General features: G+C 34.0%; 1 protein-coding gene across 1 annotated transcript in view; it reads left to right on the forward strand.

Moving 5' to 3' along the window:
• The window catches only part of Usp16-45 (ubiquitin specific protease 16/45), a 43,143-nt gene that overhangs the window by 14,816 nt on the left and 3,693 nt on the right, over positions 1-24,634 (forward strand). Inside the window, exons 10-19 of the mRNA XM_089238823.1 lie at positions 118-205; positions 394-481; positions 6,774-6,862; positions 9,033-9,089; positions 9,685-9,834; positions 10,625-10,823; positions 12,645-13,055; positions 15,610-16,116; positions 21,901-21,998; positions 23,819-23,905. Of these exons, the coding sequence (XP_089094949.1) occupies positions 118-205; positions 394-481; positions 6,774-6,862; positions 9,033-9,089; positions 9,685-9,834; positions 10,625-10,823; positions 12,645-13,055; positions 15,610-16,116; positions 21,901-21,998; positions 23,819-23,905 (1,774 nt within the window). The remainder of the gene's footprint in view (positions 1-117; positions 206-393; positions 482-6,773; positions 6,863-9,032; positions 9,090-9,684; positions 9,835-10,624; positions 10,824-12,644; positions 13,056-15,609; positions 16,117-21,900; positions 21,999-23,818; positions 23,906-24,634) is intronic.

The following is a 24,634-nucleotide window of genomic DNA, read 5'->3' on the forward strand; positions in this document are numbered from 1 at the left end:
TATGCCAAGCCAAATTATGAGAATTTCTTGAAAAAACTCCAAAGGATAAATGTTATAAAGTTCAAATAATTTAATCAGTAGTTTGTTATTTACATTTTTGTGGAATGATATCTTTAGATCTCCTCAATTTCGTGGAAACCATCAACAAGACAGTCATGAGTGTCTTCGACATCTGTTAGATGGGATACGCAATGAAGAGATCAAAGTAAATACACTTACAGTATTTTTCTCATCAGTGTTTTATCATACATAAAAAAATTTGTGACATGTATTCCCAATGTGTTCTTCGCATGTATTCATGTATGCTATGTAACTGAGATGGCAATTCATAGTCGCTTGTACATATGATGAATTTGCAAACTAATCTTCTGCCTTGATTAATAATTTTCATAGAGGCAAAAGAAGGCAGTTCTGAGAAAGTTCAAACTTGAGAAGGCTAATCCGGATGAAGTTGATGAGAATACTAGACAACTGATGAAAGGTAAATAAATTTTTAAATTGAAAATTTCAGTTTCAGTGATGAGGTGTTATTCAAATTAACCCTTTGGGAAACCTCTTTAAGACAGAAACTGTCTAACGTGGAAACGGAAGGCATATTTGGTTAAATTTTAAATGATAAAACTGCTAAAACAAAGAATTTTTGGCCAAGTGCAAGTTTTTGTCCTTTGGATGGGAGGGCGTTAAGTCATACAAATCCCCTTTTTGTTAGAAAACTCTTACTACTTGGAAAAAATATGAATGCTTATTATTTATCTGAACTGGTTCTGGAAGTAAGGGGTTGGTCTTGGGTGGAAGGGGATTTACTATTCAAAATTTACTAAAATTACATTCAGCATTTGATCTATAATGAAAACGGTAGCTTTCATTAGAAAACATTTTTTTTTCTTGGAAAAAATGTTGATAATTTCTATTTAAAGTAGTTCAGGGAAAGAAATAGGTGAGGGAGAGACTGAATTTTTGTTTACAATTTATAGCGATACCATGTTTTTACTTATGCAGAGGTTTTCATTCAGTGTAGAGATGGTTACCAGCTACAAAAAACTTCTATTGAATTTGAACACAAAAATTTAAGCGTTACAGAAAGATGTAGAATCTTTCACAAACGTTATTGTTTGTTGATCTGATTGTGATAATTTTTAGAAAGGTATGCGATTTCCCAGTTTTTTATTTTAAATGTTAAAAATTTTTTCATTTTTTACAAAAGTGAGATTTTATTCTATTGCTATTGAAAACATTTTATATTTAATTTTAACAATTGAAGAATATGGAATTTGAAATGTATAGTTATTTGAAACAACAAATATGAAAAAAAATCAAAATAATATCTCTCTCCATTTAATACTCATTTGTTTATAGTACACTGCTCAAAACAAGTAGGGGAGCAAGCAAAAAAGTGAAGAAAACCGTGTGAGACAGCCACGTATTGGCATACAATGGATAGTACACGCATATCAATGCGCAATACAGAAAAAAGACGTAAAAAAATTTGAAATTAAACTTTAATTCTTTGAAAATATGGAAAAAACATGAAAAGATGATTTAGGGCAACAATTTGGTTACATGTAAACGATAAAAAAAAGTACTGTTTAGACATGATGCATGAGTTTTAATAGGGCGTGTGGTCTCCTCGAACAGCTAAGACTGCTGCACACCTGTTTGCCATGGATGAGATGAGGTTATCGATCAGACTTTGGGGAATACTGTTCCACTCCTCAAGAAGTGCAATCTGCAAGTCTCGGGCAGTAACAGGCGGCCTTGGTCCGAGCATGTCCCAATGGACTCAGGTCAGGAGAGCACGCTGGCCATTCCATACGCTGTATTGTTTCAGCTTCAAGCATGTTCTCCACCAGACGAGCTCTATGCGGTCGGGCATTATCATCCTGGAAAACAAAGGAATCTCCAATGGCTCCAGCGTAAGGGATGGCATGAGGTCGCAGTATCTCGTCTGCATACCTTCAGGCCGTCAAAGTGCCATTCCGAATGATATGCAGGTCCGTACGTCCGCCTATGCTGATTCCACCCCATGCCATCCAACCAGCTCGTCTGTATTGTGACCTTTCACGAACGAATGCTGGGTTATTTCGAGTGCCCCTGTCCCTCCATACCAGAACACGTCGGGTGTCACACTCCAGACTGAATCTGGACTCGTCTGTAAACAGCACTTGGCTCCAATCATGTTGCTCCCAATTTCGATGTTCAGCAGCCCATCTTCGTCGGGCTGCACGGTGGCGTGGGGTCAACGGAATGCAGACCATTGGCCTACGTGCATAGAGCCCTCCCTCATGAAGCCGATTACATACTGTTTGGCTGGACACCCTTCGTCCTGTTGCCAAGAGCAACCCTCTTTGCAGCTGCGTAGCATTCTCTGTTCTGTTTCGACGGGCTGTTAACCGTATATACCGGTCATCAGTTGCTGTAGTGGCACGTGGCCGACCTTGCCCTGGTCGACGTCTAACATTTCCTGTTTCTTGGAATCGATTCCACAACCTTGCAACAACACTTCTGGCGACTCCAACAGCGTCCGCGACACTACGTTGTGTTTGCCCGGATTCCAGTCTGCCTATAACACGCCATGCCATGAATTCCAGTAAATCATGTTGTTGAGACATCCTCAAGTCACCTTGTCTCAAAAAAAATACTGCGCAATCGAATTTCACAGTTACTGCAGTAAAACAGACGTTTTTGCAACATACCGATTTCTGCCCTTATCTTCTTTCTCTGGTTTTTGACGTCATGAACTTTGATTTGCATATGAAGTTTTCTTCTTCCGTTTCCTGCTAGGCTTTAAATTATGGATGATTCATTTTATGTTACTTATCGGTATACATCTTTGCATAATTTTGTTAAAACCATGTGCTCCCCTAATTGTTTTGAGCAGTGTAGTTGGGATGATATTCTCAAAATTTAGGTTTTGCTAAATGATAGAAATAAATCACTGCATATATTTTTGCGTGCATCTTTATAAAATGGAAAATAATTTGTCTCTAGACGTTTCGTTTTCTAACAAAATTTCATGATTAATTAATTAACATTAATTTCATTCATAATTATGTTAATCATTTGGTTGGTTATTTTAATTACCATTGAAAACAAAAAAAAATGTTTTTCAAACTATTGTAGTACACAAATTATCTAACTTGTGCCATCAGTAAATAAAGTGCTAATCATCTTAAGACCATATATATACAGTCAAACCTCATTTGTGCGTCACCCGGTTAACCCATCACTTCGCTTACCAGGTCACTTTTTGGAAGTCTCAATTGTCCTCTATGGGGTACTAATGTTATTGAACTCCTGATAATGTGTCACTCTACTCCGCTTAATAAGTCACTTTTGCGAAAGCACCCTTTTGAAAATTACCATTCAAATCTGAAACTGCCTACAATATTTACGGAAGTTCGTCGTTCACTCTTGCTGTGTTAAAGATTTATTATACCTATAGCATTTCTCAAGTAGAAGCCACTGAAGCTGTCTACCTTCCCCCATCCATACCTTTTACTACAGGTTTGTTAACAGAATCCTTCTGTGAACATTAGGCTGTTTCTTATTTGGGAATGGTTCAGCAAGAATTTTTTTTTTATAAAGTTGCGGTTTTTGGGCAGCATTAGCTGAAAAAACTGTATCCATGGCAGAAATTCAAAAAAACGTTTAGTTTATAGGGCGAATTCAATATTTTTGGCTGTTTTTTGACGTTTGAAACAAATCTTGGCTAGACGATTGTAGAGCATCTATTAACCCTGGTGTTCATTACAGAAAAAAATCATGAGGTTTATTTTTCTAGTTTTCACCAGACATACACAACATAGTTTTCTGTGTCTGCTCTCGTCCTACAGTCAGAATGTTCTCCAAATTAAAAAAAATTCGTTCACCATTAAAAACAAAGCAGCGTTAGTGGTAAAGTATGAAAAATCGGGAATGACAAAAGTTGCATTCGCTAAGATGAAGGGAATATCCCGTACAAGTTTGAATAGTATCCTGGCACCTAAGGAGTTGATTATTTCGGCAGTGCACAATGGGGTTACAAAGCGCAGGAGATTTTGAGATTCGGAAAGTAAAAACATATCCGATGACGAAACAGACAAAGAATTACCTCCTGAAAAGATGCCTTCCAAACAAGAGGCCAAGGATTCTATCGATCTATTAAGAAAATTTGTATCGGGACTAGAAAGCACAACAGACAGACTTCCAATTTCTTTCTTCTTTGGAGAGAAGAATCACTTCTTCAACCACCAATTCCATACAAACAAAACTCGATAGTTTTTTTTTCAGTGTAAAATGAAGAATTTTTTTCCAACTCATAGATAAAGAATATGTATTTTATTTTCATTTATAATGTTCCAGAAAAAGTAAACTGCTGTACAAGAAGACAATATTTTGGTTACCATTAATATGTGGAAAAATTTTTTAATTCTGAAAAATCGAAAAGGTAATATTTTTGTGTTTTCAAAAGCGTAATTATGTAGCAAATAAACATTAATTAATTAAGAAACTCGAGTAATCAATTTTCATGATTGAGCATGTTTAAATAACTAAAATTTGGCTTTTCCTGCATGAATACATCCATAGGAAGGCAGGAATTGGCACAGTTATGGCTTACTCCGTTTAACGAGTCACTCCGCTCACTAAGTCATATTTTTGCTCTCCCAAGAGTGACTCATTAACGAGGTTTGACTGTATATACACAAACTTTTTCATTGCTTCTAGTTTTAAAAGCAATTAATTCAAAACCCTATTAGCAGCAGAAATTACTGTAGTAGATCGCTAAATGTAAAAAGGGGTCATGTCACATTTTTTCAATTTTTATATTTTGATGGATTCGTGTAACAGAGACGTCAACACATAATTTTATGGTAAAATGGGTCAAGTCTCGCCTCTAGATGCTGAGAAAAAACGAATGTTAAAAGTAAAAAGGTGTCAAGTTCAGGACATAACCCCTTTTTACATTTAATTCTCAAGACCGCTAACAGGTGGCAGCAGGGTTTTCCTGTTGAATTACCATCATAAGGTTTTCTTTATTTACATGATGTCAAAAATAAGATGTCAAAAGCCTGAAACACCAAAAACATAAAACAAGCTGATAAAAAGATGTTTGGTAACAAAAGACAGTGCAGTTATTTTATTTTGAAAAGTGGTGGGGGTTAACGAAAATATTAGTATAAGTTAATTTTGCAGCTCTCTCTCTCTCTCTCCAATTTATAAATATCTGCTGCAAAACTCCTCTGAATTTTGTTGCTCCAAAATTGCTTGAAATGGACTTTGTCACTTCCCACCCCTGTATAATTCATAGTATTTAAGTTTTGATTTTAAACTGAAACCATTTGTTCCAATACTTGGATTTTTTTTAATGAAATTTCTAATAATTGATTTTATAAATTTTTAATTACAGTTTCTAAGCATAATCTTTGTACAGCATATGTGTAAAGTAATATTTCATAAGGGGGCTGTTCAAATATTACGTTAGCAAATTTTTAGCCATTTTTGACCCCTTCCCCCACCTTGTCAGCAAAAATAAGCAAAACGCTGACCCCCCCCCCCATCAGCAACATTTCGTTATCAGTACTGCCCCTCTGAATCCTAATGCATATTGGTGGGATAAGAGACAAACACGGGGGGGGGGGCATAGGGAGGCTCGTGCTTCCCTCCCACGATCAAAAATTTATTTCTTTAATGCAAAAATAATAATTTTTTTAAAATTGAAATTTTGGAAGAAAATACCTTTAAATGTTATTATAATCAATTTCCGTTAATTTTAATGTTATTTGAAGGCAATGAACTCAAAATTTATCTTTAATAAATTCATTGTGACCCACCCTCTATAAGCCATATAATGATAAATCACATAAAGGTCCTTGGCCCGCAGACCAAATATGGCCCTGGGGGTTATCTGATGCGATCTACCCTCTTCAAACCTAATTTTGTAAAAATGAACTAAGAGGCACATTTAACAGGATCATTTAAGTGTCCCGTGCTACAACAATAGAACATTTAAGCGGCCCGTGGAACATTTTCAGATCACTTAAATGACCCGGACATGGTTTCAGGACACTTGAGCGATCCGTGACACATTTAGAGATCCCTTGAGTTGCATGTGACGTTGTTTTAGAGCACTTAAATGGCTCCCTCCAGTGCCGTTCTACATCACTCAAATTACCCGAGGCACATTCTCAGATTATTTAAGTGATGCGTGGCACAGTTCCAGAGCACTTAAGTGGCTGCGACACATTTCTAGAGCACTTAAGCAGCCCAGGAACATTTCTAGAGCACTTAAGCGGCACCCGGACACATTTCCAGATCACTTTGATCCGCGAAAAATTTAGAGATCACTAAAGTGGCTCTGTGTAGGGCACTTATCAATAGGGGGGATGTTACTTCAAGTGCCCACAAACTATCGAAAGGTTTTTCTTGTTTTTGGCGCGCCGAGTAAGATGCCATTAAAAATATTTCATATTTTCATAAAGGGTGGTTGATGACGTAAGCATTATTCAAACCCCCCTCCCCTCTTGTCATAAAAAGTCAGCAAATCGGAAACACCCTCCCCCCAATCGATGATGACGTAATACTTGAACGGCCCCTAACAAATTAATTCCCTTTACAAAAATAGTGTGGATTAGATTTGCACTTTTCAATCTTTCTCGTTAGACTGGATTTTCTTTTATCTGGATAACCCTCATCTCAGTTTGGTCAGTGATGAAAGGTTTTTGCTGTATATTTGTTCTTATTAAAATTTACATGTGTAATCATTAATAGAGAAATGTTTTATAATCACATCATAGCCTATGGAAGCTTTGCATCCCATACAGTAGTGGAGAGAATTTTTGGTGGTCAACTGATGAGCACAGTTGTTTGTGAGGAATGCAAAATGGTAATTTTTGGATACACAAATAATGAATAAATATTTAATAAATGACACCTGTGTAATATTAAATACAGTGAAACCTCACTACAACGATACTTAATATAACTATAAATCCTTGTACAACAATAGTTCCTCCTGATCTGCTGAGTATCGTTATATCCAGATTTCACTGTATAATGTGGTAAATTGATAATATACCCAGTCATTGGTATGGTATCGCCCCCCATAGTTATGGCACCATACATCACTTGCACTCTGCCAATATTATGTTAATATTAATACTAGTGCAACACCAGAATTTCAAACTACCTAAAATGACAAATAGTGGTTATTTTCACAGCAATAAGAAAAATTCAACATTGATAATTTTTCTCTACTGTTAACTTCTTTAAATTGCATCTATTTAGTTTCTCCATCACATTTTTTACGATAAACCCTTTTTCATTCACTTTTTTTTTAGAATTTCTGACAAAATATCTTGTGCGGTAATGTTATTAATGCATGCATACATAATTTGTCTTACATAAATTTAATGAAATCATTATTACATAATTTCATGTATTTTTCAAACAAAAGAAAGTAGTAGCTCAGGAGGAGTGAAGATGAATGTATGTGTACTTGTTAGCCTAGTCGAAAGAATCAATAAGTGGTAAAAATATGATCACAATAAAGATGCTCTTTGTCATGCAACATTTTAGTAAATACCATTTCCCATTTTGTAAGACCAACCCTCCCCAGAAACAAGTTCCTAATACTCAATCCAAAGCAGTAAAAGCTTCAAGATCCATAAAAATGGTGTATGACTCAAATTTTGTATGAATATAAGCTTCAAAAGTGTATTTAAATTATGCAAAATATATATGGGTACTGTTAAAAATCAAATTCCATGATAGAACATCTGTGCTTTCTATATTAATGTTCGCATAAGAAGACTCTGTATCAACATATTTGTGAAGATACTAGTAGAATCTATATATATGTAAGATTGATTTTGTGTTCTCTATACAAATCTATAATTTTTTACCTGTTTCATCACAAATTTTGCACGAGACAGGACCCAGATACAAATACAACACCACAACAGGCAAAATGCCTAACAAAGTGGCTGAGAAATTTGATTGAACCGTAGGCTAATTTAAAAGTTTTTCAGAGCTGGGCAAATGCCTGAAATGGGCAGAAAACTGTCGGGCAGCAATGGTTTCTGATCCTCAACAATGATTTTTAGAATGTTTACTTTGGTTACCTTTGTTCCCTAACAATGCATTTCCGATATGCCTTCACAATGGTTTGTCACTTCTTTAACCCTAGAATATTAGCTTTACATCTCAGAAACGTTGACGTATAGGCAGTTAACATGCAGTTTATTCAGTTTTAGTTAGTATTCTAGGGTTAATACTGCCAGTATTATGTATAATAGTTTATTCCTTTATAATGGTTTGTCACTTTTTCAATCCTCCCAGTAATTGAAGAAAACCCTGTGCAGCACCGGGTAAGTAAAGAGATATCGATGTTTCAGGAAAGGAAAATTCATCTCTGCCCTTATGGAGACACAAACCCTTGTAATGTCTGTCATTTCCCGGATGAGTGCTCTATCAACTTAGCTATGAAGACAGAATTTCCCATCTGTCCTTCCTAGGCAGAGATGAATTTTCCTTTCCTGAAACATTGATACCTCCTTACTCAGCCAGTTTTCTGTATTTATCGTATTAACAAGGGAGAGCTACATCTTTCGTCATGGCTGAAGTGACTGCTGCCCTCATTCTAGTTAGAACTTTGTTATCTTTACTACTCAACTAAGAAACCTAAAACGCTTATGTTCTATGAGTTTAAAAGCTTTGAAAAAAGTAGATAAGTTTTGGAATTTCAATAACCTAAGATATGCCATTTCAGCTTAATTGCATGTCAAAGTGGTTTTGCAGTCAAAATGACCACTTTTCCTAGTGTTAAGAGCATGTCAAGAACTAGAAAACAACTTTATTACTAGCGTTTTTTCAACATGTCACTCAACAACATCTCAGATTTGTTCCTCTGCGATTGCAGTTAATGTCGTTGTTCATACTGTTTTGGTTGATTTTATGTTCTGACACACCATTGACTTTGAAATTTTATTTTATGAATTTTCATTTCATGAATAAATAAAAATTTATTCCAGTTTTTTCCCTCTTATTTGTAACAGTCTTCCCAAGTATTTGAGCCATTCATGGACCTTTCTTTGCCATTAGCCGAAGAGAAGGTATGATAATGTTTTGAGTTTTTATCATTTTATATTTTACCTACTTAATTATCATTATAATTCACTGCAAGAATATTTTTTTTGTTATAATATGAAAACTGTTTGATAAGTTTGCTTAATTTGAAAAAATGCCACTTGCTAGTTCATATCAACTTTGTTTTCAGTTGATAGCAACTTTAGCATCCATCTAATGAATTTTTATTTATTTTTTAATGTTTTCACGTGATCAGGGAACTGTGTATCCGAGTGAGTGAAATCATATTTCATTTTAGATAAAACAGTAGCGCAAAAATGTCAAAGAATAGACAAGACAACAAATTTTTACTGATCTGTTGTCTTCCTGAGAATGTATGTTTTTTTTTAAGTAAACCATATATTTTCCTCATGCAGAAATTTATTTTTCTGATTATAAAATTACGATTCCCTCCTAATAAATTTTAGTATGAGGTACCCCCTTGTAAATTGGAAAATGGACTGTGTTACTTTTGGGGATAGAGTATGTTTTTTTTCTTAGGTTATCAGGTCTGCATTTTCATTTGCCATTTTTTTTTCAATCAAAATGTATAATTAATGTGTGTATATACATTGTTTATAGGTTATACGTACAGCTAAAGGTCATAACAAGCAAGCTGATGATGATGATGATTTTGGGATGTCCACAGTACCAAAGCGTCTCAATGGTGAAAACATCTTAAGCAAGCACCAGGAAAGGAAGATGAAGCAGCAAGCTAAAAAAGCTGCAAAGGTAAAATTATGAATTTTTAATTTATTTTATACACACACACCTCTTCTTACTATAACATCCAATTACAGATGACAGTACCTATATAATAACGCAATACATGTACAAAACTTACGTAAATGCACTGTCAAGTTCCACAGAAAGCATGTTTCTGACACAAGCCACCTCTTCGGATGTAAAATTGTACCACATCATGTCTGTGATTATCAACCAAGTGTGGGGGTTAATAAATGAGCATCATTTTTTTATATGGCCACTAAGTAATTTAATAAAAACATAGTTTTACTTAAGGTATCTTTCCAACCTGTTGCTTGCTAGAGGCACCCCAGAATGTAAGAGAAGTGAGACAATTGAAACTTTTAATTTCTCGATTAGTCTGCTACAGTGTTTTGAAAAATACAAAATTCCACACCAAAACCAAGAATCCGGAATTAAGGGAATAAATAACTGTGAACCAATTTTCTCGATTGTAATCCTGTTCATTTGCTATTATCAAGAAGAGGTGATTCAAACTATTATAATGCAGATAAAGCAGGAATGTTATAAAATATGTTGGTTTAGAGAAAAAAATAATAATTTTAATTCACTTGCAATGAGATGTCTTGTAATAATTTTTCACAGCATTTATAGGCTGTCATTGTAGCAGGCTTTTACTGCAACTGCAGTTCCATACTTCTCCGAATCTAACACCTTGTTCCCCAGCTGCAAAAAATGTGTAAATATTTTTCATGTCACACTGATTCTAACATACAATTCACATATTGCATAAGAAGATATCATTTAATTCATATAGAAAAAAGCAAAAATGAGCAAGTCCAATTCAAGGTATGCTCAACTGCAACATGGGGATGAAACGCAAGCAGCGGGAGCAGAGGTACTTGCTGAAGATGTTAAAGAGGGACCTAAAGTAAATGAAGGCAGAATGGATCACCATGTACAGAACACGTCTTCCATTGATGGTAATGATGAGGAAAAAGAAGATTCAAATCATGGCAAGTCATGTTTTCATTTTATATATAATTCATTGAAATCATCAAATTTGATAATTCCCTGTCCATGCCGAAACGTTGTGGACTGGGAGGTTGTGATTTATGAGTGAACAAATATATAAATCTTTGTCTGAAGTTTAAAATTTGGAAAGTTCTCAAAAATATGATAATTAATATTGAAGGATTGGACACACCCTACTGCTCCGTATCTCAGAGCGATATCTGAACCTTCTCAAAGAATGTGTGTATCTGGAAATTTATTAAATAGCAAAGAAAAGTAGTTGCCTCTGCCGAAGGCAAAAAAGGATAAATTGATATAATGATTATGTACTCTTTGTGAATAAATAATAATATTGTCATGCTCTATGGGACCAACCTCTTTTCCTCTATCTTGATTGCTCAGATCATGACACTGATATAATCTTCATAAAAGATCAGCAATCGTTAATCTCTAGATTCATAACATCTAGTCAGTAATCTGTAAAAAAACTATAGCAATCAAATGATCACACAAAATTATAAATATGATTATTAGGTTACAGTGTATCACCATCCATCATATAAGAATCTAGTAATAGTCAATCATATTGTAAATAATATGGGTATATAAAATTATTAATCATAGTAATTGTGTGTGTAATAATTTAGTGTTGAATTTTGATTATCCTATATAATTGGCAAATCAGAATTTTTAAATAATTGAATATATATTCAACCAACATGTACCCGATTTGATCGGCGTTGCTTTGCAGGTATATGAAAAAAGGTGTTATGACACTCAAAAGCATTTTTATGCTTATATTTTTAAGTTAGTCTTTTTACCTTAATTAATGTATTCATTTTCATCAATAAGAGATTTTCTTATTCTAGCAATACTTTCATAGCAAACTTGTGCATTCAGGTAGTTCTAGCTTTATGTTTGCTTTTGGTACCACACATCTTGATTTACCAAAAATGTCGGATTTTAAGTATACCTTTCTCACATAAATTAGGCGAGTTCAATAGAGATATAAGAAAAATTGCTCAGTATTTTCTATTCTTAGATCATGTACAGTAGACTCGCTAATTCTGCACTTATCAGACTATAGTGTGCCGGATTACCAATATCACTGGATTACTGGAAATTAATTTAAAAAGCCCATTTAAATAATAACTTCTGCACACAGACATGCAGTGACATGCCTTTCTCTTCTTTGCTTGAAGAAAATACCTAATAACGCTGGATTACTGGATAGGTTAGACTAGCCCATCCAGTATTAAGAAAACTGGAAGAAGAAGAAAACTAGCATGCGGTCGGATTATCGAGAGTCTACTGTATTTAAAATTAGAATTAAGTACGACAAAATATTAAAGAATCACACTACAAAACATAATGTTTGCAACAGCATGTTCTTCAGTCTCGGAACATGAAGATTGAAAGTGCAGAATGCAATATCTGTATTTCGTATTAGGTCGACAATAATTAAATTAGAGAAATTATATGCTTAGTTTTCATTATTATCAAAATTCCTGAAAAAAACAATTTTATTACTGAGAACAAATATTATTTTATTCTTATTCGAATGTTTAATCAATGTTTAATATGAATTTATATATATATATTTTTAAGTGTATTCTGTTATTCTTATTACTCGTAATAATAATTCAATACTTTGGTTTTCCTGGTATGCTGAAAATAGACCACACTCCAATATTCAGAAAGCTGGTCCCCCCCCCTTTTTTGTCATGCTAGTTAATATTGTATTATAAAGAATAAAAATGAATCTTGTAAAAATACTGTACTTTTTATAAATATGCAAAGAATGAATAAAATTTATTTCACAGAGCAATCTGATGCTGATGTTGAAGATAACGAAGACAGTGAAACATTTTTCCACAATCTGTATGAGCCACAGACCAATAGTCAAGTTCCTAAATCAGCAGAAGCCAGTACAACTTGCACGGAATGTAATAAGAAAGAAGACACAACAAACTGTGAAATTGTTAGCCTGTGCAACCAGTTATCTGGTGTAGAATTTAGTGACAAACAGAGCAAACAGGTCGGATTTGGTAGCAGTAGCTGTACAAATAAGAGTAGCGCAGATAAAGAGACTACAGTCCCTGTACATGATTCCACCTCTAACGAAATAGCAAAGGGTGATACAAATACATCAAGACCCTGTGGGAAAGAGAGTACTGACACACCTTGTTGTCGTTCATTCCAATGCTATCCTAGTCAAAGACAAAAACCAACAGGTATGACACAAAATTTTTACTGTATATAATTGTTCAATGGCATTTCTTTCATTTATGAGTTTATGTACATCATGTGTAGGCCAGTTGAAAAATCTGAAAGCAAAATGATTTTTCAATTAGCTAACGAACATTTTAGTTAATGTCAATTCATGTACTAATATAAAACAGTTTCATCGTGAGTTAAATTTTCATGCCAATCACAATTAATGAAATCCAATGAGTAACTGTCACTTGAGCCAGACTAATTGATTTCTACCTCAGAATCGCTCTCCAAATATACCTCTTTCAGAAGAATTTTTGACGTTTCATTTACAATGAATCATTAAGCGAAGAGAAAATTCAACTAAAAAAAGCTTTAGTATTGAGTTGTTGAATAGCATATTGTAAGACTTTTAATACCACATTAAGCAGGCTTGAATTGTTTTTTAATTTATTAGACTGAACACAACACATAAAACATGCATTCAAAACAAGAAAGATAAACACAGAAAAGAAAACAAAATGGCATACATGAAGATGACAGTCATTCTGTGATCCCCAAGAGACAAAGTCCTTCCAGGGGTCAATATGAATTAACTAAATATTTAAATTGATTAAACAACAGTTTTGTTAATGTTCTGAACAAAGAAAACATGCGTATGTTTAAGTAAACCTATAAAGTTATGCTTATGCTTACATATACAGAGAACTTACGTAAAATTATATTTTCACATGTATTTTTCATATGATTAACAAGAAGGATTATATTTTTGAAATCTTTAGAATGAATGGTTGTCTTTGGGGTAATCGAGAAGCTAGCCATACTTAGAATAAGACAACCATAAGTATTCTTTATGGGCATTGTATAATATTTTATCATGTGTATATATTGTTTACAATTTTTGTTAATTGCATTTTTAATTGGATTGCTATATTTTTGAAATACATGACATCCATATTTTTATGGATATCTTTTTCTCAGCCACCTCGTTGGGCATTTTGCCTGTTGTGGCGTTGTATTTGTATTTGTGTTGTCTTATGATCTTGTTGTCTTTCAAATGCCAATTGCCCCAAGACAATATCTGGTTATGTGTGCATATGGGAACCACCGTTTCGATGCATTGACATGGGACTTCACCTCTGAAAAGGAAGGGGGGTTCTGTAAAAGAATAAGGAAATCCAGTTCTACGAAATGTTTGTTTTCATCATTACCATTCACAAAACCTTACATAACCAATGAAAAGAAAAAGAGCAACCTTAGGAAAATTGAAAGATTTAATTTTAAAGGAAAATTTTATTGTAAGGTTTAGGTTGAATAGAACCAGTTATTAATGTCTGTATGTACACATGCACAGGCTAAAAAATACATATGCAGTAAAATCTCTAATGGCAGATGAAAATTGAAAGGTTTAATTTTAAAAGAAAATTTTATTGTAAGGTTTAGGTTGAATAGAAGCAGTTATTTATGTCTGTATGTACACATGCACAGGCTAAAATATACATATACAGTAAAATCTCTAACGACCACCTCCGAACAAAGGCCACTTTGGACATGAAGTCTGGAAAACAAATATGTATATTGCTAATAATTTTCAAGCTGAGTTTTAAGGGAATCTTCTTGCCTCCCCGAACTTTACGGGAGGGAATATTATGTATGCTTTGTTTCCCTGTGTACAAATGCTAGATGGATATATTGAAGGCAGTGGAGAGAAAAAAAACTTGAAAAAAAGATCATATAAGAGACAACAGAAGACCTGTTGTCAGCTCTAATCACTAGAGGGATATGCAGGTTATCCAATTACTAGAAATCCTTTGTTTACTCAGCACTCCCTACTCCAAGGGATGGTTCCGTCCAAAAAAATGGTATTCGCAAATAGAAATAGAAATGTCCAGGGTACTAATTTTGTGAGAGGGATATGTCAATCATTATTTAAAAATATATATACATATATTGTCATCACCTAATCGGATTGGACTTAGCAATGCCCTGGAAAGAAGGTCTAGTTGACAGCTCAGTGTAAACAAAGAACTATTTGTGGGGCTGGTACTCCGTCTTGGTCTATATCAGTTTTTCTCGCTTGTTGTGTTGCACCTGAACACTGAAAACCTGAATTTTAGGATGTCATAATAGTGCTGTAGATTGATTAGTCAATTATTATAATATTATCGTATATTGTATATTTTAATGTAATCAGTTATGAAACTGTTCTAATCAGTTGAGAATGGATTGTCATTTCACATGCTATATATGTAGATTACAAATTTTTTTTTGTTCTTTTTTTTTCTCCAGAAATTAAACTACCCTCTCTCAATAACAGCTACCTCCCAATAGCAGTTACATTTTCATGGTTTCGTTAGTGGCCATTGTTGGGAGGTTTTACTGTACTTTTTTTAAATCCATTTCTTCAATTTTTTTTTGTGTTTTGGTATTTTTTTCTATTTTTTGGGTCAAGTTATTACACAAATGAGTTTTCTTCATGATCTTATTCAAAACTCTAGAGGTAATACAATAATTTGAATGACAGTGTTCGTTGAGCAAAACTTTTAAGGAAACTTTATTATTTTTCCCTTTTAGAACAATCTGATGCGGATGTGGAAGATAACGATGAGAGCGAGACTTTGATGCTCAAACGATATTGTCCTGTACATATTGTAGATCATATTGAAACAAATAAGCCAATTAATAACCATTCTGTTGATGATCATAACAAAGCCATGGACTCCAGACTTGAAGAATTATGCAGCCAGATAACCGATGTTAGGGTGCGTCTTGAAAGTGATAGGCAAGAGGACTTTCTTGGTTGCATGGATGATGATGAGGGTGACCACAACACAAGAGAGAGGCGTCCACGATCTTCTCATAATAGCACTTCCGAAGACGCTGGGAATGATGAGTGGTCTCACCATCTTACTAAAGAATGGGTGAGACAGTCGTTGACTACTCTGAAGGCTCGGTATCAGCCTTCTTCACTGGAATGCTCAGTGAATTCTTGCCTCAATCAGTTTACTGCATCTGAGCTACTTACTGGCAGGAACAAGTTCCGCTGCGAGAACTGTACTAGTCAGAGACAAAAAATGACAGGTAGGTGGTTTTTTTTTAGAAAAAATCGTTTTTTTATCAATTCAACCTGTATCATAATTCTTTTTTAAAATGTTATATTTTAGAGAATATCCTGTTATATAAGTTTGATGATTTATATTTAGTTAAGCAGTGAAATCTCTCTCTGAAAGGGCCACCTTCTGTTTCTTGGAAAGCTGCTTTTCTAAAGGGTGGCTCCTACCCTTTCCATGGCTTAGTAGAAATCACTGGACCCCCCGTAATGTTCCATACCTTTTTAATAAATTAGGCTTTCTTCTGATTTTCAGTAAGTGCAAAGTTAAAGGGTATAGGGAAAAGTTTTCCATTGAGGACTTATAATTATCCTTCCATTGAAGAAATAAACTTAACAAAATATCTGGGCTTGTCAATGCTAGAATGAGAAGCATTTAAGGAGGCAAAATATCTTGTCGATGCCACTGAGAGGGTTAATAAAGGTGAACTCATATGAAGAAAAATTGTTCCTTTAAGAAAGTTCAGAGATTTTACTATGTTTTTATCATTATTCCAATTTTCAGCTTGTTTCTTATTTCTTCGGGTAGCGATGTTAAAACACTTGCCATTGTGTTTGTTTATTCTAGATTCAAGATATACAGAAGACTGGATGTTGATACTGGAAGACTGGGAGTCGAACCCGTGTTCGACTCCCGGTAGAGGCAGAGATGAGTTTTTTCCTTCCTTAAAAAATTAACATCTCAAATAATAAATATCTTCACAACATCCAGTCTTCTGTATATCTTGTATTAACAAGTGGAGAGCGACATTCATGTCATATTCTAGATTCATTGTGTTTCAGAAGTAGAAATTAAATGGGAATACCAGAAATCAGTATACATTACTTGCCAGTATTAAAATACTGGTTACTAAAATTAACTAATTTTTGAAACAAAATCTCTAAGAATGAATGCAAATTGGTGTTATAAAGCAGTGTTTCTCAACCTGTGGCTTTCAAACGATGCAGAATTTATAATTCAATTCTAGCTGAATGAAAACTTATTCAACTGTTGTAATTGAAGTTAGTAATATCCATTTATATATATATAAAATTTATTTTCTGTTTGTGTGTGTGTGTGTGTGTGTGTGTGTGTGTGTGTGTGTGTGTGGCGATCGGATGCGACGGGACTGTTACCAATACTGGTTATAAAAATAGTGTTATCAGATTAATAGAGAAAGAAATAGGCCATCCCTTGCAATGGCTTATTTCACTGTAATGAGTTACCTCTAAGGCATCTTGTGAAGCATCTAGATCAGGGATTCTCAACGTGGGCGTTAGCGCCCCCTGGGGGGGGGGGCGATGGAATGTTCCGGGGGTAGTAGAAGCTACGGGTATAACATGGGACCCTATGGATTAGATTGTGTTGGGGAGCGATGGGAGAAAAAAACTTCTACACCCACCCAGAGAATTTATTGCTCTCATTATTCTCAGATGAGAATCTCATTTACAAAAAACTGGGAATCAAGAGAATTCTGAAAATTAGAAATGAAGAATTATCAGATTGGAGAAATCCGTACATTCCATGTTCCATTCAAGCCAGAATAAAATCAAGGAGTACGCTTCCATTGTTTGAAAAAAAAAATTTACTATTTTACAAAAAAAAAGTGAAATGTAATAACAGTGTGATAACAGAGGAAGCAATAGAGGCATTCTCCTGACGCCTATATCGTCAAACTATGTCTTTTTTTTTTTTTTTTTCATTTGGAACATGGTTATAGTTTTGTCTTCCCCCCCCCCCCAAAAAAAAGGGTTTATTTTCATCTCCCTCTATCAATCACTATATTCGGAGTGCTTGAAAAATTCTCCTTTCAAATGCCATGACAGCTGCATATTTGCTTGTCAGTTATTACTTATGTATGGAACTCTTAACTTGTATTTCTCTGGGTTTTTATATATATTCAGTTTCGCCTCATGTGTACTGAATAACGTTTAAATTAAGTGTTTTTCTTTTTTTAAAAATACTTTTTAAGAAATCATCAACTTCGTTTATGTTTAAAAAGATTTTTATAATGTGTACTTGGAAAAGTCTTTTTGCTCGACCTTTAGGGTCTGTGAGGAACCTCAAGATATTAAAATATTTTGCTAGATTTTGGTATAACTTCTAAAACCTTGAAAGGCATCTTTTGGATACTAAGGCAACATCAATTTCCAAAAAAAGTAAAAACACACCCTTTCTCTTTCCACCCTAGTGTATATGCCTTTACAATGGTTTGCCACTTTTTCAACATTGATATGAATAATTTGCCACATTTTCAATACTCTCAGTAATGAGGCTTTTTGAATAGACGTCATAATCATCATCGCTTTGAGGGTCAGGTAAAGGATGATCCTCATAGAAATCAGTGTTAAAAATGCAGATTTTATCGTAGAAATGCGGAAATTTAGTGGGGGGTTTTCTGTCAAATAAATAATTTTAAAAATTGTATTGAATTCCGATTTTTGAAATATTGAGTTCGCTTAGACATATACGAAGCCCAGGAGATTAAATATGAAGTAATTAGCTGGACCTACTTTTCAGTTGGATATCCATGCAATAACATTGATTTACAACTTTTTATTTATATCTTCTCAAGCATGAAAATTAATGACCATGTATTGTCTTAATATTCAACTGCATAAATTCATATAGTTTAGGATATTTTAAAATTAATTATGGGCCCGTAAAAAGTACATCGAGAAAATTCCACAGCTTCAATTAAGTATTTTTGGAAGCTGAATTACACACAGGCAGATGGGTAACTTGAAGTTCGTGGGGGGGGGGGATCGAAATATATTTAGTGCCCCTTAAAAATGGACATCATGTTTCAATTTACAGATGGCGATGTCTAGTTTAGGGCTGGAGAAATCACAAAAGAATCTAGGCACCAGAAAAATTTTTAGTCAGCAAAAAAAATTTTGCAAGAAGAAAAATGTCCAAAATAATGTTTCTTTTGACTTTTTTTTTCAGGGCATAGTGACCCTCTTTTGCACTCATGTCCATAAATTAAGGATAATGCCAGCTCCGGCAAATAAAGGTTCAGTAACAAAACAAACGTTACTTATTGATAAAGCCCATTTATTAAACAAAAGATAAAGAACAAAAACGATGGTGTATGTATGATGCCATTCATAAAAACTACGATTTTTGCTCCCTGGAGCAATTGTAAAAAATATCTCCTTTACAAAAACTTACTATTACATGGTTGGTATGATGGTTAATACATTGTATGTCTCCCATGCGATGAAATACAGTCCATACAACGCCGAGGCATGCTGAGTATCAAATTATTGATCTGATCTTGGGAAAGATCACTGCACTCAGCAAGCAAGGCTCTCCGAAGTTCCGGTACACATGTAGGAGGTGGTTGACGGGCTGCAACTCATGGGCCAAGCATGTCCCACACATGCTCTATCGGATTCAAGTCAGGTGAGAATGCTGGCCATTCCATGCGGGTTATATCCTCACATTCAAGGCATTCGTTTACAATGTTTACTCGGTGAGGATGGGCGTTGTCATCCATAAACACAAATTCTGTGCCCATGGCACCCCTAAACAAACGTACATGTTGTTCCAGAATGATGTCCCGATAAATTTGGACTTTCATGGTTCCGGTTTGAATATGCAGATCTGTTCTGGAACCCAGTATAATTCCACCCCAAACGAGCAATGCTAAACGGTGTCGTTCAATGATGTTGTCTTGGTGGTAACGGGTACCTGGCGTTCTCCATATGAAAGTCCGACGTGAATCAGACTGCAAGCTAAACCTGGACTCGTCGGAAAACATCACACAAGCCCACTGTAACGATGTCCACATTGCATGTTCTCTACTCCAGGCTAATCGCTGCCGACAGTGAGTTGCCGTGAGCGGAACACATCTGACAGGCTTGCGAGCATACAGACCAATATCTCCCAAATGTCTGTACACGGTTTGCCTTGAAACTGGTACCCGTGGCTGACGAGACAGGTCGGATGCTGTGCTCAGTCTGCTTCTTTTGGTAGTTACTTCCAAATATCGGTTTTCATTCTGCGTTTTAACTCGGGGGCAACCTGTACTGTAACGTCTGCTGACATTTCCGTTATCTTGGAATCGTTGCCAAAGCCTAGAGATGACACTTTGTTCAATTCCAAGTTCCTCGGATACTTCCATCTGAGTACGCCCACATTCCAGGCGGCCGATAATTCTACCATGTAAAAAATCATTCACATGTGTCATAACTATTCGCTTATGGCACCGAGCGCCTTACAGAACTCTTGTGAACAATTTTACTTCTTTGCCACCATTCCTTATATACCCCCCTCTTACACTCTCGTCATTGTGACGTACTATCGGCATCATCTGGGGGCTTCCTGAAATTTGCATATCATTCTTGCAAATGTGTGTGATAATTCTACAGGTGAAATTTTTACTTTAGATTTCGATTTCTGTGTGATTCTGAATTATCCTTAATTTATGGACATGAGTGTATGTTGAAGATATGCTGAACGATTATGTTGGAAGATATGCTGCCATAAATTACAAGCATTTTGTACTGCTCTCAGCCTGCAGTTTAATAACTACACAAAAAATTTTTAGTTGCTATAGTGACATAGTGCTTGGGATTTTTCCAGCTGTGGTCTAGTTAACTGGTCATCATACACATTGCAATCAGTGGCATGTTATTTGAGTCGAGTTGTAGAGCTTTGGATATGGACCCAATCCAAAGCTCATATTTCCTCTTTTCAAGCTCTGTCCAATTCTCATAAAATAAATATTTATTAGGATATGAATCATCTTTTCATGATATAGTATGCTAGTAGGAGTTGGTTTGTTAGCATAGTATTACCAAATTTTTAATGGGCAGTGAAAGCATTGAAAATTGTTTCCTTTTAACCCTTTGATTACAAATTTAAAAGAAAATGACATGAGCTTTCTGTGAAAAGGAATGAAATGGGTCACAAGTAAGGCAAATTTAGCATTTGGATTTTCTTTTTGTATACAGACATACTTGTCCTGTTCGTAGTAAAAGGTTTAAAACTGAATTCATTCACTAAGCACTGTGTAAAATTTGACTTCATCTAATATGCAAAATTTGTCATATTCGTTTTTCAAAAATTGAGAAGAAATTTGAGCACCAGCCAAAATTTTTTGAGAAGCAAAAGAAAATTTTTCAATAAGAATGATCAAAAATTATATTTTTATGACTTTTCTGAGACTAGGTGTGACCCCTCTTCCAAAATATTGTGCTGTCCTTAGACTGCAGTTACGTAACCAGGCATAGAACATTTTAAGGTCTGATACTGATTTTTGAGTCCTAATTGTAATTTGGTGGTTTTCAGTTCCCAAACAGAAGTCTCATTTAACTTTTTAGTCTTAATTTCAGCAAACACAATTGTTTCATTTCATATTGGTGACTTAAGGAAAAGGTAGTGATTCAACATCAGTAGAAATAAATACAATGAATTATGGTCATTAAATACATCACATTAAATGATCATCTGAGAGAGATGAAGACCTACACTATTCAATCAATAGAATTAAATGTAGTTTCTAATATAGATGGCAGCACTAAAAATTCACAAACTATTAGATGCACACTCAGACTCTTAGGTAAACACACAGTCTCAACTCACTGGTAGACTGGAAGAGCAATAGTAGCACAGGCAACATATCAAGCATGAATTGATATAATCACAACCTTCCTCTTGTCTAAAAACATTTGAAAATACTACTGAACCAATATTTTGAAATATTTTCTTTTAGTTGTATGATTGTGAATATTTCAGTATCTGGTTTTTTTTTTCTCCTTTATTGTAGGTGATGAGAAGGTTGCCGTGTATAGTAATGCAAGCAAACAGTTGTTGATATTCAGCCCTCCTCCTGTTTTGACTTTGCATCTTAAGAGATTCCAGCAGGTATGTTAGTAATTGTGATTGCATGCAATATTGTTTATTCAATGGTTTAGCACAAGCGTACAGTATGATAGGTCAGTGATGGGCAAACTTTTTTTAGAAGTAGGCCAAAAACAAAGAAAAAATTTAGCGGGCTGGACATATGTGGACATAGATTCACAATTGGAATTTTTATGCTAGGGAGTGAAGTGGCTGGATATGTTGAATTCTTTGTAGATTGCCATGGTTTTGCTGCAAATGAGACAATTGTTCATCCTTTACTAGAGATGTAAAATTCTCGAGAATAATCTTTTGGAGAATATTTGGAGATATTCTCATCAAGGAGAATATTTGGAGATATTCTCATCAAGGAGAATATTCTCAAATATTCTGGTAGGACTACTATTATAAATGACTTGAGAATATTCTTATAAGTTCTTGATGAGAATATTCTCCTGTTATTTATAATATATTTACATGCAATATCCTTAAGAATATTCTCTGGAAGGACTACTTTCATTAATTACTGGGGAATATTTTGATAGAAAGTAATAAGAATTATTCTGAAGTTATTAATAATAGTCCTTCCAGAGAATATTCTTGAATATTCTCCTCAATGAGAATATTCTTCAGTTGCCAAAAAATCTTTCCAGAGAGTATTATCAAGAATATATGTAATAACATGTATTATAATAAATAATCCCGATAAATAACAGGGGAATAATAATTATTTTTGATAAGAATATATTCTCTAGTGATTTATAATAATAGTCCTTTGAGAGAATATTCTCTGTCCCCGTCTCTCTTCCCATCAAGAAGATGGAAATATTGAAGTTTGTAGACCACAATATTAAAGTTTGAAAGCAAGAAAATTAAACCAACAGGGCTGAATTGCACAACTTTTAAAGAAATGTGAGTGATACAGAATTTAAGTGTATGTACATTGAAGAAAACAAAGTTCTGTATCTTAGAATGAAGGTGATTATATAAGAATAGCTTCCTTTATCAATCAACTTTGATTTAATTTCTTTGGTTGTGAACTTATTTTTAAAAATTTAACTCATTTTAAAATAATTTTTTAAGGTTTTAATCTAAAGGTTTCTAAAATCTTTTATAACCAAAATTTTAAACCTCTCATCATGTGATCTTTTCGAACTAAAAGTTGTCATTGGGGGTGATTATACCAAAAATTGTTTTGTTGTAAATGTTTCAGGTAATGAAAACTGATTTATATTTCACAATATAAACAAAATTAGTAAAAAAATTTAAATTATTTAAAAGAAAAACGAATATTCTTAATTATTCTCCAATTTTTACATCCAGGAGAATATTCTCACCTCACATTTCTATCCTTTACAACTATTATATCCTTTACAAGTTATTTTAACAGTTTTATACATATTTATTAGGGCATGTTCCATTTTTTTGCATATGGAAAAATTGGTAAATCAATTTCTATTCAAATTCTGACAGCTATATTTTGCATATGCAAAAAATGAATTTTTTTAAAACACTGAAATTGAAAATTTCCGTACAAAAATTTTAAAATCTATGGCAGACTAGATAGACACACTAAATGAACATCTGACCCATGGTTTGCCCATCACCATAATAGGTCATGATTAGAGGCATGGAAGAGTTTTGTAATGATGACCTATATTATTTTGATCACACACACGTGCATGAAAAATGACAATTTTTGTCATACAAAAATTTTTATGTACTTTTTCACACAGCCAGAGATATATCATATTCATTGAGTACTTATTATATTTTAAAATTCATTAATCCATATTATACATGAAGAGTTTATCTTTTGCGTATAATTTTTAAATTCTTTTTAGACTGGGGCCAGTTTGCGCAAATTGAATTTGTTTGTAGAATTCCCAGAGATCCTTGACCTCGCTCCATATTGCAGCTCTATATGCCGGGTGAGAATTTTTTTTTTTTACGTATCAGTTGTGAGTGTTTCATCTTTTTCTTTATGTATGTTTGAATGAGGGATTATTTAAGTTAAATTGTTATTAAGGCTGGGAATCAATTGAAATTGTCAACTGGATGATTAAAAACTTTAACTGATCAGTTGAATTTTAATTAAATATTTTAAAATGCATCATCTAATTGATATGTAATTTTTTTTTCATTAATGATTCAAAATATTTTGTTCGTTTCACTCGCCTATTAGCTAGATATAAATAATTGTTGTAATGGAGTTCAAGAAATTAAGGCTGCCTACTTGAAGTAATCCTGATCATTTCTTGTCAGGTCCTGTAATTTCTTCACTGGGATCTTGTTTCTTTATAAAATCAGTCATTTTAAGTTGGCCACAAATTTTGAAACTACTTTCGATCTTGATAATGTGTTTCTTTTTCTCCTGGAAACTGATCCCAAATGATGCTGGTAGAGGGAGGGGCTGATGTTTTTTGAATGGGAAAACTCCTCACACTTAAATTGACATATTTCCCCGTATCAAAAAAAAATTTTGATCAAAATATTGATTTAAATATTTTTGAGTATGGTCACGTATCTAAAATGTTATATCTAGGTATACAATTTTAAGACATTTATTTAATCAATTTTGTTAAATAAATCAAAATAAGTTATGAACTTCTAATAATAATTTTAATGGATTAATAATGTCAATAATAATTTTAATGGAT

Source organism: Pholcus phalangioides, unplaced genomic scaffold, assembly GCF_987345545.1.
Source record: "Pholcus phalangioides strain wild (caught in Gottingen) unplaced genomic scaffold, Ppha-v1.0 ptg000002l_1, whole genome shotgun sequence".
In the NCBI taxonomy this organism is placed as follows: Eukaryota; Metazoa; Arthropoda; class Arachnida; order Araneae; family Pholcidae; genus Pholcus; species Pholcus phalangioides.